Source organism: Corvus cornix, chromosome 11, assembly GCF_000738735.6.
Source record: "Corvus cornix cornix isolate S_Up_H32 chromosome 11, ASM73873v5, whole genome shotgun sequence".
Lineage (NCBI taxonomy): Eukaryota > Metazoa > Chordata > Aves > Passeriformes > Corvidae > Corvus > Corvus cornix.
The window spans coordinates 8,413,491-8,429,832 of NC_046341.1; the positions used below are offsets into that span (position 1 = coordinate 8,413,491).

The 16,342-nt window shown below is 48.4% G+C and overlaps 1 protein-coding gene across 2 annotated transcripts in view; it reads right to left on the reverse strand.

The window, feature by feature from the left end:
• GNAO1 (G protein subunit alpha o1) overlaps nt 1-16,342 on the reverse strand; it is a 145,616-nt gene that overhangs the window by 26,188 nt on the left and 103,086 nt on the right. For both annotated transcript variants that reach the window (XM_039558069.1, XM_039558070.1), the window contains exon 5: nt 51-179. In XM_039558069.1, the coding sequence (XP_039414003.1) occupies nt 51-179 (129 nt within the window). The remainder of the gene's footprint in view (nt 1-50; nt 180-16,342) is intronic.

Here is a 16,342-nt window from a genome sequence, read left to right on the forward strand (position 1 = left end):
CCTGTGATAAATAGTGGTTCTGTAAATTTACTGTACAGTTTTAGACTAACCTGAAGTGGAGGTTTTTGAATGTGAAATGGGTTTCTACGATGCCAGTTGTTTTGACCCTGGTTCGGAGAATATCCTGCTCCGTGGGCTGGTAGTCTGCAGCTCCAATTCGATCTAAGCTGTCTAGGTAGCTATGAGAAGAAGGGAAAAGAAAAGAAAACAGCTAAGAATAAGACACACATTAATCTTTGTCAATCTTAGATGAATCCTTCAGCTTCCTATTAATCTTTTCCAATCTCATTTTTCATGGCTGAATGTATTGTAGCTAAAGGAAAAAAAAATCCTATTCTAGGGAAAAACAAACCTCAGTAAGCTAATCATAAAATCTGATAGGGAACTGAAAGCAGGAAATTAAGTGTGGTGTGTTGTGAGTCCCGACTGCAATCTGTGAAAATACACAGTTTTAATATTAACTTGCTATTTTTATCCCCTGAGGAACAAGGGTCCAAATCGGTCCATTGTGCTGGATCCTGTACACACACCTTTTTCTGCAAGGGTTTATTCAGATGAGAGGTTGGAGCATACAGGTCTTGCTCCCAGAACATACAGGTCGAGTCCCCTTTGGAAACACCTCTCTCTGTGCTGGGAAGGGAGGACATGCCGTGCCTTGCTTTCAGTCAGCTCAGATGAAGGGAGATGAATCTGCACAAGTGAGTCACTGCTTCAGTTTGAAATCCAGCATGGGGCTGGGGCTGCGGGAGATGCAGCTCTTGGAAAGAATCCAGGACCCCACCTAAATGGTGATAATCTGAGGGTATAAACTGGGGTTTTGGGGGAGCAGAGGGGAGATTTAGCTTTCTAAAGCACTTGGACAGTTTAAAACGTAACTTTATTCTGCTTTAGGCTTAAAATCTATGAACACAGGCAATGCCTCGCTAGGCTGAAACTTGTGGTAGGAAGTTCCGTCTTTTGGCATGAAATGTTTGTGTAGAGGAACCCAACAGCTTTGTACATATGACCACAATCCAGTTTTCCATCCACATTCAAGACAATTTTTAAAAACAATTTATAAAGAAAAGAGGAATTGGGATTACAATTTAATACAAATTATAAACACAGAGCTGCATCACACAGCAGTCTTTCTCACCACCATTAAGGCTGCACGCAGACACTCCAGTTTCTCTTAAAAGGGTTTTGATGAGCATTACAGGGCATAAATGCCCACCTCTAGCCCCGGGAGCATCAATCTAATGCACTGAGATGCTTTCAATATACTGTGGATATAATAGAGCATGTCTGCATGAACAGTGATCTTTTCCTTTGATCCCCATTCCTGGATGTCACCCAGAGAGGCAGTGGGGCAGGAGGTGACCTGCTGGTGGCAGGACAGGAGGGTACCTATTTAGGTGGCAGAGGATGGCAGCTTTGACCAATGCAACAGGCAGAGAATAAAGAGTAGTAAGAGGAGCCGCACAGCTGCAGAGAAGGAAAAGATTTTGTTGTCTCAGGTAAGATTTTGCTGGTGAGTGTGAGATGATATGAGCTGGAGCTGTTCACTCAAGACAGCCATGATGTCTATGCTTGACTTTCAGTTTAGCTAAATGCAATTTCTTTTAAACACAGAGTGTGGATTTAGTCCTGATGAGTAACTAAACCAGCCCCCCTCAGCTCACATGCCTTGCCACAGCACATCCCCTTTGGCCTGAACTTGGCTCTGACCTGTTCCTGGAGATGATATCCCTGCTGCATCCAAAACCAGGAGTAGCTTTCCATTTGTGTCCTGGAGGGAGTGCTCTGAGCCAGGGCTCTAGAGCAGGACACCCGGTGAGCTGGAGCTGTGCACTCTGCTACCCAACAAAACTCCCTGCCACTGTCTCTCATGCCTACCCCACAAGTCTGGAACAACAAACAGACAGCCAAACTCTACACTGAGGTCAAATACAAACCTCACCCTGCTCGTATCACGTATTTTCCCTACCCATCATATTTATAATTTATTTTTGCTAAACAATTCCAAGAATCACGTCACCCAGAGAAAAGTATATAAGCTAACCAGGCTTATTTTTGTTGTGCCCTTTTTCAAGCATTTAAAGGCATTGTGGTTTTGTGACAGATGCTCCTTTAATAACCCTATGATGGGCACTGGATGCATGAATGGGGCTTCATTTGAAATCAGATCCTTGGCTGTGACGGCTGAAGCCATGATCACTCATCTATTCACAACTGGTGTCAACTCCTGTTATTTAAGAGACAGCTGCATCTCTTCACAGGGCCCCGCAGACTGAGGCAGTTCTGCAGTGCTGGTATTCAGAGACCCAGGCTCTCCTCTGTCCTCAGGAACAGAGTACTTCAAGGTGGTGTTAAAAAGTGGACGTGTAAGGGGGGGGGCTTTCTTTTCCTCTTGCACCTCTTAGCAGTACCCTGAAGTCCTTTATCACTTCCTCCATCTTCATTTTCTGCATTTTCTGATGACCCAACTCTCTTCAATTTAACATTCTGCATTAATTATTCTTGCTTTTGAGATTCTCCTTTTATGCTGGGAGTGCAGCAAATGAAGAAATCTACTGCAAAGCAGCCAAAGGACTCAGGTTCTCAGCAGCACAGTGATGGAGAAGCTTGTTACTGTAATTGCTGCCTTTGACCCACAATGATTTGCTGGTGAATGGCAGCATCACCTAAACTCTGGGCTGTGTGCTGGGATTTCAGGGCATTCTCACTCACACTACAGAATGCCCAGTCCATGGCTCTTCCACACAGCATTCCCTGTGGCTGCCTGACAGCAAGGCAGCTCCAGATTGATTTGATCCTGCATTCAGCCTGGCTCTGAGGCTTGGAAAGCTCTGCCTCCCTTCCCTTGTGATGCAGCCTTTCGTGCCTGGCTCCACCCAAGTTCTCTGGGGGATCAGAGGTTTGGGGAAGCTGGTGCAGCCTGCCAGCCTCTCGAGAGGGCAGGATGATAGTGACAGAGAGAGGGGAGAGCCAAGCAGGATCCATCCCATCTACCCTCTCCTACCTGACAGCATCTAGTTTCTGATCCCAGCTGGGATATCTCCATAGGAACCTCAGCTGGGGGCCCTCTAGCACCTGCTTCCCAGTGCTTAACTGGTGCTCTGGCAGAAGAATACTCAGTATCCCCAGTACTCAACCTTTTCTGGCTGCAGGTGAGCTGAGCTCTGCAAGTCTAGAGCCTTGATGTCACTCCCCCACCAATGCCTCCAGCCTGGCTGCTGGGCACTCCAGCTCCAATACCTGCTTGCCAATACACCCTTTGCCTTTTCTGTTAACTCCTCTCTTCATCTCTTTCCTCATCTCTAGTCTTTTCCAGCACTCTGTGTATTTCTCAATGACTTAAATTCTTTCAGTTGCCTGGGTCTGTTTCTCATCTGTTCCTGGGAGTCTCGATGGGGGTCAGCCATCAATTTATATGAAGTTATAAAACATTTTCAGTGCTGGTTTTGAGGCTGCATTCCAAAACTGTTTAAATCTTTGGCTGCTCTCCCCTAGAGAGAGATTTGGGCTGCAGCAGATATTTCTTCCCCTGCACTCGGCTGCAGCTGAGCTGGACCCTGTCGGTGTGTGCAGCCTGTGAAGCTCAGCTGGAGGAGTGTGCCATGGCATGGCTGCCACACTAACACCCAGCTGTGGGAATGGGAGGATCAGCCAGGCTGCTGTTTGGATGCTGAGCTGATTTTAGCTGCTACTTGTTTTCCTGGGTTCCTGCTGGAGGTATCTCTGAGATGTCATCTCAGAGAGTGCTGGTGCTCCCTGTCCATGCTGCTTGGAAGGACCTGCTGGTGTGAGCCTGAGCTGGGGGAGAATGGTGTACTTCAGGTGTGCCACCTCTTTGGGAACAGGGAAACCCAAGTGGGGACAAATTGCTACACATGGTGCTGGATGCAGCACTCCTGGTATGCCCTTTGAGCTGAAAATCTCAAGGCCAAACTGTTGTGGGAGATAATTAGTTGTCACAGCCAACAGGCTCTATGACACATAATCCCCTCAGAAGCTGGCATCTGTTTAACCAGCAGAAATAAGAGCACTTTGGAGGCCGCGGAGTGAGAGCTTGGCTCCCCCTTCCATGTCATCGGTGCTGGCATCAGAGCTCTTCCATTTCCCAGCTCCAGGGTTTGCACGCTGGAGTGGAAGCATATCTGAAATGACACATTAGCTCTTACTTGCAGCCTGCTTTGCCCTGGGTTTGCAGGGGTTAAAAAAAGCTGAAGGAAGGTTAGAAGGTTTGTGAGTATATATTTCTGCTCCTGAGCCGAGTAGCTCCATTACTGCTTATATCTTATTTTAAATGCTTTGTTTTGAAGCAGATTGCAGGTTTCTGAGTTACTCAGTTTACCATGCTTATGAAGGTGAAGCCCAACTACGTTATGCTGCTAAAAGCAAAATGCAGAGGAAATGGCAATTCACAAATACAGGGAGAGGAGATCATTGAACAGAGGCTAAGAAAGGCAGGAGCTCTATACAGGCTAGCTGATAGTGAATAGCTACACACAGTTGTATTGCCCCTTCGTTTGCTGTTTCCAAGAGCATCTGGTAGCAGCACTGTTGATGCCAGAGACACTGCGTGGAGAAAAGGAACTTTTGTCCAGGTGTCCCACAGGAACAGCTCAGTGGCAGCAGCCTTCGTGCAGTGTGTGCACAGGGACCCCTCCCCAGGCTCTCAGCTACCATGGGAACCTTCTCCCAGGACTGTGCTGCCTATGCCAAAAGCTCCACTGCTGCTTTCTTGGATGAAGAAGTGCAGCTGAGGTTGGAGGCTGTGGTCAAGGCTGGATACCTGCGGCAAAGCTTACACAGACGGACATTCACGTCTGTTGAGCATCATGGCAATAGGACAGTTAAATGTCTGTTGGATTTTTCCTTGCCTTGAGCATGACACCTTTGCAGTTTTTTTGCATCATCCAGCTCCCCCCGTGCATACCCAAGGTGGTCACACTGTGCTGATACCACGGTCACATCCTCAGTGCTCAATGAGCTGCGGTGCAGCAGCAGCCACAGCTGGGTCTTGGTCTGGGGCAGGTCTACAGGGAGTGGGAGCTGGAGCTTCAAGACAGCAAGCCTGGAGACAGCAGCATCCTCCCAGTGGCTCCTCCACCTCGGATGTCCTGAGTTCTGGCCATGTCTCTTCCATGAAGGAAAGGCCGTGTGTGTGGGACACCCCAGCCTCGATTTGTTGGCTTGTGTTGTATTTGATGAGGAAGCAGATCCCCATTTGTCAACACATGCAGCTGAGTCACTGCTGGGTTATTTTGGACTCTGTGTACTGAGGCACTCAAGGGGCAGCTCCAACACCGTGTCCTGGCAAACACTGAGTTTTTAATCAAGGTTGTCACAAGTAGGATCCACCTCATCTAAATCTAAATCTAAATGCTTAGGTAAAGATGGCTCTACCTGAGCACTCCTTCCTTGCACATGGACGGAAGGCTACCTGTGTCTGATCTTATCTTCCACCTCATCTTCTTCCTTTCTTTCAATGATGAACACACAGTTCAATCTTTATTTAGCATTAAAACCATTTAATATTTAGTGACTGTAGAGTAAGCGTTCAGAGGATAAGCACTGGGTTTAAGGGAGTGTCAGTAGTGGCTCTACAACAGCAGAGTAAACTCCTGTAGTATCTCCTACCAGAGAGCAAAACCATGTGGGCACTGCTGCCTGAAGGTGTGATACGGGTTGGTTTGGCTGCCCAGGGCAGCTGGTGCCGGGCAAGTATCCAGAGGTCATGGCACCACAGTTTTTTTCTGCAGACACTATGTACAGTCATATCTGCTGTTATATTTGAGGGAAAGGGGAAAATCAAGCACAGCCCACTCTCAGAATCCGGCACCCATCCAGCACACATAGAGGTGATGTCACAGGTGTCTTAAATAATCATCAGTTATGAAAGGCTTGAAATGTTGCCAAGCAGTGGCATCATGTCCCTTCAGGAATCAAACCTGTCTAAAGGCAGAGACTGTGCAGAACCCTCCTCTCCTCCTAAGAAAAGCCAGAAGGTGGTACACACTGTTCCTGAGGCATTTCCAGGTGGGTTATGGCAAGCAGGGAAAAGACCTTAGACGATAAGTAACTCAGCTAAGAGGGCAAGAACATTATCTGGTGTTTTCTCAGTCCAGCCTAGAGAAGGAAGGTCTTGGGAATTTGCTCCTGGACTTTGGGTTATGCATTTGGTGTTTCTGGCTGTGTTCCTCCATCAGCCAGCCCTGCCTCCATGGCAATCACATGAATTACATGGCAAGCTCTGCTGTCTTGCTGCTGCTCCTAATGATAAATCTCATCTCAGGTCCAATCAGATGAGATACCAGCATGAAAACTCCCCAACTTCCTTCCCCTAACTAAATCCAACCAGTGACAGGTCACTTCTGGTGCCTGCTTCTTTGTAGGCTGCTAACAGCTGGAGTGATGGGTCACCAGGCTCAGGGATTACTGGGGTTACTTTCCTGAAAGAATCTTGCTGGATCCCAGGGGTTTTCATCACTCTTCCCTGATGTGGTCCTGCCATTAAAGGAATGGTCCCTGCCATTAAAGGAAGGTGCCAAATCTTGACAAAAAAGATGCTGAATTGAGATGCATTTTTTATTTTTTTAGCCCTGCACCGAAGCAAGGCTGTACAGGGCTTGTACATCAAGATCAACTTGACAAGTTGATACTAATACTAATGATAGGCAGGAGGAGTGAATAAAAGCAGGTTGGAGTTTAGCTGTCCTAGTTAGACTTGCAGTTTTCCAAGGCATGACTGGATCCAGAATAATTTTTAGCATCACATGTGGATGAGCAGAGTCACTAAATAGCAGCCGTGTAACAAAGGTACTTGAGGACATGAGGGGTCTCCAGGTCTAAGTGCTGGCTGGCTTTGCTTGCAGGTGGCAGTTTGGCCAACTCCTTACTGCTGGAATTAAAGGCCACTGTGTTATGGTCTGAGTTTGTGACCAGAGAGCTCTGGCTGGAGGTGAGGTGGGTTTTGGAGGAAAAGCAAGCATGAGCAACTCACCCAGAAAGGATTTTGGAGGGGCCCTGGGAGAGGAGATGTGGACTCTTTCTGCATTGAAGCTTGAAAATTCGATGGGATGCAAGAGGGGATGATAAAGATTTTTTTTTTTTTGACATATAGGAGCCCTTACAAAATAGAAAAACAATGCGTCTGGGTCAGACCAATGACTCACCTAGCTTAGCTAGTGTCCAAGAGCAGATGTTAAGAGAAAAGTACGAATACAGAGCAAGTATGCAGTATTCAGATTTCCCAGCCTCCAGTACTTCATATGGATAACAGAGTTTCAAAGAGAAGTGTGATATCTTTATATTTATTACCCCTCAATGATTTTTCTTCCAGAAATTTGTCTAGGCAATTTTTGCAGCAATTTAAACTTCTAACAACCACATCTGCAGCAAGGAATTTCCAAGCTCAGCTACCCTGTCTGTGAACGAACCGGCTCTTTCTGGTTTTTAAACTGCCATGTTAGAGTTTAACTTTGTTAATCTTTGAATGGGAACAGCTGTCCTCTCTCCGCTCTACCCTCCACTTGTTTCTCTGTAGACATCTCTGAGACCTCCACAACATCTGATGGGGAGCATCTTTACTCTGCTACCAAGACATTACTGCACAGAAGCACTTTGGAGCCTTTCGTCACATAGGAAGGGGTTTTCCTCATCTCCCAAATCCTACCTGAGATGGAGAAAGGAGAGAGCCTTAGCTGCCTTGTTCTACAAGTGACCATCTGTTTTATGGTCACTGAATCCGATGCTTCTTGGAGAACCAGGCAGTGTAATGCCACATCCCCGGTGCTGCTACATGGGGCACATTTCGTGACCACAGTCCACCAACAATGCTGAGACCCCTTTTAGCAGTGTCCTCATCTGGGCAATGCCACTGTTTTATATAAAGCCTGTGATTTAAATTGTTGTTTAGCGCAGAGCTGCTGACCACAAGGCAACCTTGCCTTTGTTTTATGAGCAAAGGATTTTTACAGGGGCTGGCTGTGTCTGTCCAGTGGCTCTGCGTAAGCCCGGGATGATGCATGGCTCAGGCTGTGCAAGGTCTTTGCTCCTGGTGGCCCTGCACGCAGGTGTCCTCTGCACAGCAGGGCAGACGCAGGCACTGATCGAACTTCGGCTGAAGCAGAGGAAAGCTCAAAGCTCCAGCCTTGCCTCTGCTTTACATCTCTGCTTCTTTCTGACACCCAGCTCTGAAGGACAGTAGCTGAGCTGGGAAAGGGATGAGGAATGGTGGGACCTGGAACCCTGGAAATGAGCAGGATCTGTGCCTAAACCTTTATGCAAGAGTCAGTGGGCTTGAAGCTTTTTTTGCTTTGCTCCAGGACTGCTGTTATAAGCCTGCTGACAGTGGAGCTGATGGTTTTCTATACTGTAAAAAGAAGGAAGGAAAGAAAAGGAGGGGCTAAAAATAAGCCCCGGGGAGTTTGGGATAATGAAGGGCTTTTTCTGGGAAGGAGTCTTGCTCACAAAATGCAGGCCCCGTGCTGCAGTGGGGCCCCTGATGCATTCACAAGCATCTGCTGAGCCCTAACAAGGGAGACAAATCAATGAACCCAGTTTGCTGCATGCACAGCCCCCAGTGAGCACACCAGCACAGGCACGAAGGATCACTCACCCCAGTGCTCCTTGCATTGCACAGCAGACGATTCAATTTGGCCCCAAGGACAAATGAGCTAATTACTCAGAATTACTCCAGCCCTGGAAAGCAGACAGCTGGGACCACAGATGAAACCAGTCCCACAGACTTTAACCTTTTGATCAGCCGCTGGCCAGAGATATTCATCAGGGTGTACACAAAGGCCTGGGACATCTATTTACACACTTGTTGGTGAAGCAGCATTAGTATCTCCGTTTCTAAGCTGGGAGAAAAAAATTAGATATAGCTGCAGTGTTTTGTAGTGCTCAGTGTCTGTCGGCAGCAGGGATAGCACCGGTGAGGGATTTAGATCTAACGCTGCGAAGGAAAGCATCACTTAATGAGATCTGTGTTCTCGTATCAAGAAGCTGGAGGATGCCCATGGCTGGATGACGGTGCAATTACGAGGAGTGGGATAGGTCTGTCGGGAGCTGACTTCAATCAGGGGCCTCATTTATCCACTCACCCTGCTGAGGAAGATGCACTGCTGGTGATGGAGTGGGAATTGTATCTCTGGATTTTCTCATTTGTCCATTTTCCTGATCTATTAGCAAGCTATGGGGATTTCTGCTTTCAAATGTCATTTAAGCATCCCTGCCAAAAACGCTGGGTACCAAAATCAGCCAGTGCTCTGCCATGGACAAATGTGATTCATAGGTAGCAAAAGCGAAACCTGGAAATTTTACCCTTGGCTGCACACTAAAAATATCTTAGTTATCCCAGACATAGGTGGATCTCTTGGGCATGTAAAATCTGTGCTACGCAAATGGACTTTCTGGTCCTTCTCAGCAGCTGTCAGGCTGAGGCTCCTTCGAGAACAGCTTTGCTTGTGGTATTGCAGCATTCTGGTTTCAGTCCAGGCTGATCCAGAAGCAGAGACACGTAAGGGAAAATTCATGGCGTTTCTCATCCCTTCAGAAAATGTTCAACAGAATCATTGTCAGGAGAGGATTTGTTTATCATATACCAAAATAGCTTGATTGTTCTCACCAGGAAAGGCTGTCACCTTCTGGCCCCCCATTTTTCCTTTCTCCCTCTTCTACTGGCACAAGCAACCTCAGAGGTCTATTACCATAGTCTCCTGTCACCACACACCCACCGCTGGGGTTAGGCTCCTGCATCCTCCAGACAGAGGTTTGGGTCGCTCCCAGGTGTCTGCAGGAGTGGGCTATCCCTGTGTTCATGACACATGCTTATGGCACGCCATGGGCCAAGGTGCTGCAGTAAACAAGGTGGGCGGACCAGGAGTACCTGGTGGGAGAGTGCTTGTGGGAGAAGTTTGAATTGACCCAGGAGCACTTCAATTCCAGTGGGAGGATGGAGCTGGGCCAGAGAGACATTAGGTCTGAAAAACATCAGGAGTTCTTCCAGAAGTCGTGGGCTTTATTGCCAATAAATGCCTTTGGTGTGCTCCTGCTTGGCTGCAGGAGGGGAGGAGAGCACCTCGAGCAGATGGCTGGTTAGCAAAGCACTGCCCCTGCTCCCTGCTGCTGGAGCACCTCAGCTCTTTCTGAGCCGACTGATGTGTCCTCCCAGCCTCCCACTGGAGCAGGGAAATACTATTAATCACGCTTGCTTTAGGAGGAATAGAAGTATTAAGGGGGTAGATGGTTTTCCTGAGGACATGATGGGAAGTCTGTGGTGGGACTTGGAAGTCACTATGGGTTCCCTAAAGTGCAGTCAGAAGCTTTGACCACAAGACCTTTCCATACTGAGTTTTATAACCCTCAAGCAATATTCTTCCATGCTTTTAATAGAGATTTTGCCCACTTAGGGGCAGGTACTGCAAGGCTGGTAGAAACTGAACGTATTATATTAAGGCCTACTGTAAGAAAGAAATATATTCCCTACAAAAAGAGCTGATAAAATGGTGTTACAATTGATGACTAAATCACAAGTTAACCCAAGAATTTGAATAGAGATAAATAAATGCTTTCTTCTTTTTCTTTGGTGAACAAACAAGGCTGAAAATGGATGTTGTCATGTACCTTTCTGCTCCATCCAATGTAATTTCATGCATTCCTTTATGGATTTTGATGAGTTCTGCAGATCAATGACACAGCACTTAAACACAAGCTAAGCAGTAATTACAGATGCATGCAAGATTTATTTCATCTGGTGGCACTGCACCAGCTGATGGAAGGATCAGCCGTATCCAATCAATGTTTGAAGCTTCTCAAAATACAGAGGTTTTTTGGCTCCCACTGCAAAGTGAAAATAGAAATAACCTCCTGAATCCCAGGAATGTCTCCTTAGGTCCATACAGGGTGAGGCTGCAGGATGGATCTGGGTCATATCTACACTGTTGCTTGTCCCCTTTCCTTTGCATCCCCATAAATATTTTTCTTGTGGGGTCTTCTTCACATGCTCACTGCATGACCCACTTGCCCCTAGGGCTGAGGACTGGAGTGACGGGATTTAAGGCATAAGTAAGGAAAAAGAAGAAGAAGCATTGCAGAGAAAGGGGCCACAGAGCAGGCATATCCCATGTGCCCAGGCCTGGCGTGCACAGGCAGGGAGCCAGCGTGACGTGTCACACCATGGTACAAAGGGAGCAGCTGGGAGACTGCAGCCCAAACCACGGAGGTGCGTAATGTGGCACTGTTGTTATGGGAACATGTGGCAGCAGAGGCAAGGTAGCATGTGTAAAGAAAGAAAGAAACTGGATTTTGTCCAATGTTTCTTCAGGCTTTCCCTGTTGATGTGAGTTATACGTTCATATAGGAGGTCTCCCCTTCCATGGAGCAAAGCTGCTTGCTCCCCACTGTCACCACAGGATGCCCTGACAAGCCAGGGGGTCCCACGCTGGGACTTCACAGAGGGTGCTAATCCTACACCTTGCACTGCCAGCCCTGCATGCAGGTGGGACTGGATCAAGACTGTGCATCAGGAGATGCAGCTCTTTATCACGTGTGGGAAAGAGGCTCTTCCATCCCCAAGTGTGATCCCCTGGCCTGGGTATAGGTAGTTGAGCTCCTGGGCAGAAATGTGCAGCTTTTTTTCCTGAATTTGTTTGTAACTTTTGCATTTGTGTCATTTCTTTGTTTATGCATTTTTGTTCAACGAGAAGGCCCCCTGAGGATTTCTTCATGTGAAGTTGTTACTTTAACATTAGTTTAATTTGAACAAAGGCTTTTGCCTGGACTCCATTATGGATTCCCAGCTCTCAGCATCTGCTAACTAGCATCAGCCACCTCTTGTCTCTTTCTTTCTCCTATTCCTGCCCATGGCAGATTTGGCCTCACTGCTCAGCACGCTGGTGCAGTATTTCTCATGTTGGGGACTGCAACACTGTGGATCTGTTTAACTGCAAATGTTTAAACTGACATTAATGATGCTCAGTAGGATGTACTGGCTGGTGTTTTCCTGAAGGAGGATTTGGAAATGGTTCTTATGCTATTGCCAAACCTTACGTACCAACAGCAATATTGAGGGATTGATTTATACCATTGAAAGTGCTGTAAAAGCTTCAGAGCTACAGTGATGGCTCTCACACGGTGTTTCATGGACCAGGCTTGCAATTTTAGAGCACTAAATTTCTTTTCAGTGCTGGTCCCAGAAAACGTGCTGCTCAGCATTGGGGTGACAATGTAACCCAGTAAAGAAGGGGTTACCATGACACAAAGTGCATTGTAAATCCCCAGCAAAAGACTTGGACTAACCACCAAAACCAGAGCTGACACTTCCTTGGCATGGCTTCATGGTGTGGTTTGTGCCTGGCTTCCCTCTCCCCTGTATTTCTTCCTTCCCCTCTCAGCAGCATGGAGTAGGTGCTGCCTAAAATCTAGGCTCAGAACCATTTCTCCTCTTTTTTTCCCTAATAAATTCAGTCTCAGGAGAGTCTCAGGGTGCCCAGGGACCTTTGAGGAGGTCCCTTCTCCAGGCACTCAAGCATTCAAATACATTAAACATATTGGAGGTGGGGAAGGTTGTAAGCATGAGGATTTTGGCACAAGGATGGGTGTTCACTCGTGTTCTCCAGCCTCCTTCTGCTGTCACGAGCAAACTAAGCAACCCTGCCCAGAGCCTGTGCCCACAAAGCAGAGTGAGTGTGTGCCTGTCCCTGACAGCCCCTGCAGGAATACCCTGAGAGCCTGAGCTGGGCAGGGGGAGAGGCAGGTGGGGGACTTCCAGGGTTTTCTGGGTGGACTGACAATACAGGAGTTTTGGGTTTGGATCTGTGCAATATGTCAGTGGTCTGAAGGCAAGGAACATGTATGGGGAAGATGAAACAACAGTTCATAGACAGTCTCTGTTATTTTTACTGTAATAGTGTAAAAGGTGCAGATGAATGGACTGATATGAATCTAGCACTAGCTAGTCCAACTAGTGTGTTTTTTAGGAAAAAATTATAGGAAAAGGTCAAAAATCTATCTGCAGTGTATTAGGCCCCCTATGCTGATGGGGCTCATGCCCAGCTTGTATGGAGCAGTGCTGTGGCAGCATTACATTTGTCTGCCTTCAGTTCTTCTGCCCAAATCAATGGTAGTCTCATTTGTGTGTGCTCTGGGGAAAAACAGGTACAAACAAACCCCTTGTCAGGTTTCGAAGAGAGAGAGGAGGCAGGAAGGCCACCCCTGGCACTGACCCAGCCCTGGAGTGCCTGTCTCCAAAGGGCTGCACTGAAATCCCAAGGAAAAGCACAGCTCCCTCGCCACTTGCACCTAAATGGCCCCAGTACCAGCTTTCTCCGAAGACACTCCCTTTACATGCCACACACATGGCACTGGCCATGTCCAAACACGTGGCCATGCTGCTGAGTCCTGGAGAAAGGACCCCATATTTCCCCTCTTCCCATGGAAAATGCAGCTTGATGGCTTGGGGTTGAATGTTGGCTCAGCACAGGGCTTGGATAAGCAAGACACGAAGTGCTGTTCGCTCCAGGGCTAATTAGAGCTATTGTATCAATTAGTCTGTGAAAGAATCAGTGCCTTGAGCTCCACACAGCGAATCCCAGCCCACAGAACCATCTTGGCCAGGTGCTGGGACTCTGCTCCCATGGGGCTCTCCCAGCCCCACTGCCATGCTCTGCCTGCCCAGCCCCACCAGCTCCTGCCTTGCTCTGCTGCTGCCTCTGCTGCTCTCGCCACCGTGGACGTCAGCAGCTCATAAACAGCAGCGTGTTACTGTCCCTACTGGGGACCCAAGACAAGGAGCTTCGGCCTGCTGGCTGACAGGCACCATGGGTTCCCAGGGGGCTGGGGAGCTCTGCCTTCCTAGCAGAGGCTTCATGGGCACAGATCTGGTGCTTCAAACCCATCATTGCTGAGTCCTATGATCTTGTGTTTTTACGTCGTGTCACAATGTTTGCTACATCCTTTTTTTTTTCCCTTCATTTTTGTTCTCTCAAGCCCCTCAAGGCTGGATATTAGATGGGCTATTTGCTTAAGGAAATAAAAAAGGGCTTTCCAGCTCTCCTGTTCACAGACAAAAGGCTTTAAAGTACAAGCCAGAGGGTTTAGGAAGCAGCAGATAAAAGCAATTTTCCAATGGTTGTCTTAATACATAATTCTGAAAAACAGGGAGTTTTAGCTAAGCTTGTGATTGGTTTTGGATTTAACTCCTAACCTTAAAGATGGATTTTGGATAAAACTCCTAACCTGAGCATGGGAATGCTGCATTCTTCTAGTGGGAAGGGTGCATGTGTGTGCACTGTCTGGTCCCCAAGAGGGGGTGGGGGAAATGAGTGGCAGCAGCTGCACACCTCTAGCAGTCACTCAAAAGCTTTTGGAGGTCTCCTGCACCATGGGGCCTGATGAATTGCACCACTCTGGCACAGGGTGTGCCCTGAGCAGGGGCAGGATGGGGAATGGGATGATCCACGGAGGAACTGGAAACTGTGAAGGAGGAGGAAAGGAAGATAACTGCATCCTGAGCACACAGAGCTGATCTGTCCTGCTTGGTAGGGCTTGTCCTGGCCTGGAGTGGCTCTGCCCAGTGCAGGCAGCTCTGCCCCAGAGCTCCCAATGTGCTGCTACATGCTCCCTGGACTGCAGCAAAGTCCTTTTTCAACTTTTCCTTCCAAACTGGGATGCTTTCTGGGATAGAATTTGGCGGGGGGGGGGAGGGCACAGGCAGCTGTGCAGCATCTCCCCCTCATACCACCACCGCTGGTGCCTGCAGACCTGTGTGGAAGACAGCTTGCTCCATCCTGGAGCCTGGCTACAAAGAAATTCCTGCGTTTCTGCCATTCTTTGCCATTTAAGGTTTCAAACGGATAGCAAATACATCAGGAAACCACACGCCACCGACATGCTCACCTCCCAGCATCACAGATGGTGCCAGACCTGACGCCAGCCGTGTGAAGAGCCTCAGCATGGTGGTCTCCTGACAGATTTTCCTGCAGACACACTGCAGAATCAGGGGGCTGAGAGCAGCCGGATGGCCCCCACGTGGTCACACACGTTGCTGGGGGACAGGGCTCAGAGCCCCCGGTGCACAGAGCTGGGTGCTGACTAGCTGGCATAAAGCAGGAATCACACACATGGGGGGACATATGCTTTGCCAGAGCTATCCAGTTCCCTAGGGATCTTCTAGAAGTAATAGGATGCCCCGAGAGCCTCTCTGGTGCACCTCGCAGGGGATACCCCATCTCCTGCCCTCAGCCTGTGTGAGTGATGCTGTTTGTCTTGCAGGGCAGGCTGTGATGGTGGAGCTGGGGGTGCATGGTACATCAAACCTCAAGGTGCAGAAAGGGAGAGGGAAGCTTGGGTTCCTTGGCTGCAGGGGAGGAGGAGCAGGGGCTGCAGGTTCCCAGGAGAGTTTGGACTGCCTGGCTGTGAAGCTGCATCCCAGCACTGCCATGCCCTGGTGTGAGGAGGAGGCTGGGGTGAAAGGGGGAAGAGACAGTGAGGGGCTCACTGCAGGGTGTGAGTGCTGCCTGTGGAAGGGCGGAGCTGGTGGGAGAAGGGGGCTGCAGCCAGCAATAGGGGCAGCAGTGAAAAAACAAACTGAACGGAACAAAAAAACCAACCCCAACCCTTGGTGGCAGCCTGCCAGCTCCAGCTGGTTTCATAAGGACATTTCAGCCTAAAAATACACAAATACTGAGCCAAAAAAAGTCAAATCTTTCTGCGCCGAATCTGTCACCCACAGCCCTTCACAAGGCAGGAAGAAATTCCTGTTGGGTCTGTCAGTCAGAGATGAGAACAGATTATCCGGGGTGCAGGACTACAGTTCAGCAGGTTTCCTTGGGGGGATGCCCTGTGCTGTGTTTATAGATGGTGCTGGCTGCTCCTTGTCACTAAGCAAAATGTGGAAGGAGAAGAAATAGTTTCCAAGTTCTTGCAGTGTCTCCTCCTCCAGGCAGTGTGAACTACCTCAGCTCCTACCCTTTTGGGTGTGAGCTTTGCCAAAATGGGGACAGCCCTGATATGATAAGCCCATTTAATTGTGTCTCATTAAATACCAATTTATTTAGTCAAGATGTCAAGATTTTACTAATCCCAGGCCAAAGACAACACTGTTACGATGCAACACAGAATGAAAAATGGCAGGGAGGTGGCAGGTACTGCTACGCCTTTGTCCTCAAGGAACGAACTACCTATCAAGGAATGAGCTACTACAGAATAGCTTCTCTGCTCCTCCTTGCAGGGCAGTCTGTATCTCCTGGTCTCTTCAGAGCCCAAAAGAAAGTGGGTCTGGTGGAGCTCTCCCTCTGCCCTGGGGTCTGAGAGGGCCCAAGTGGGATGGGCACTATAATGAGTTCCAATGTCT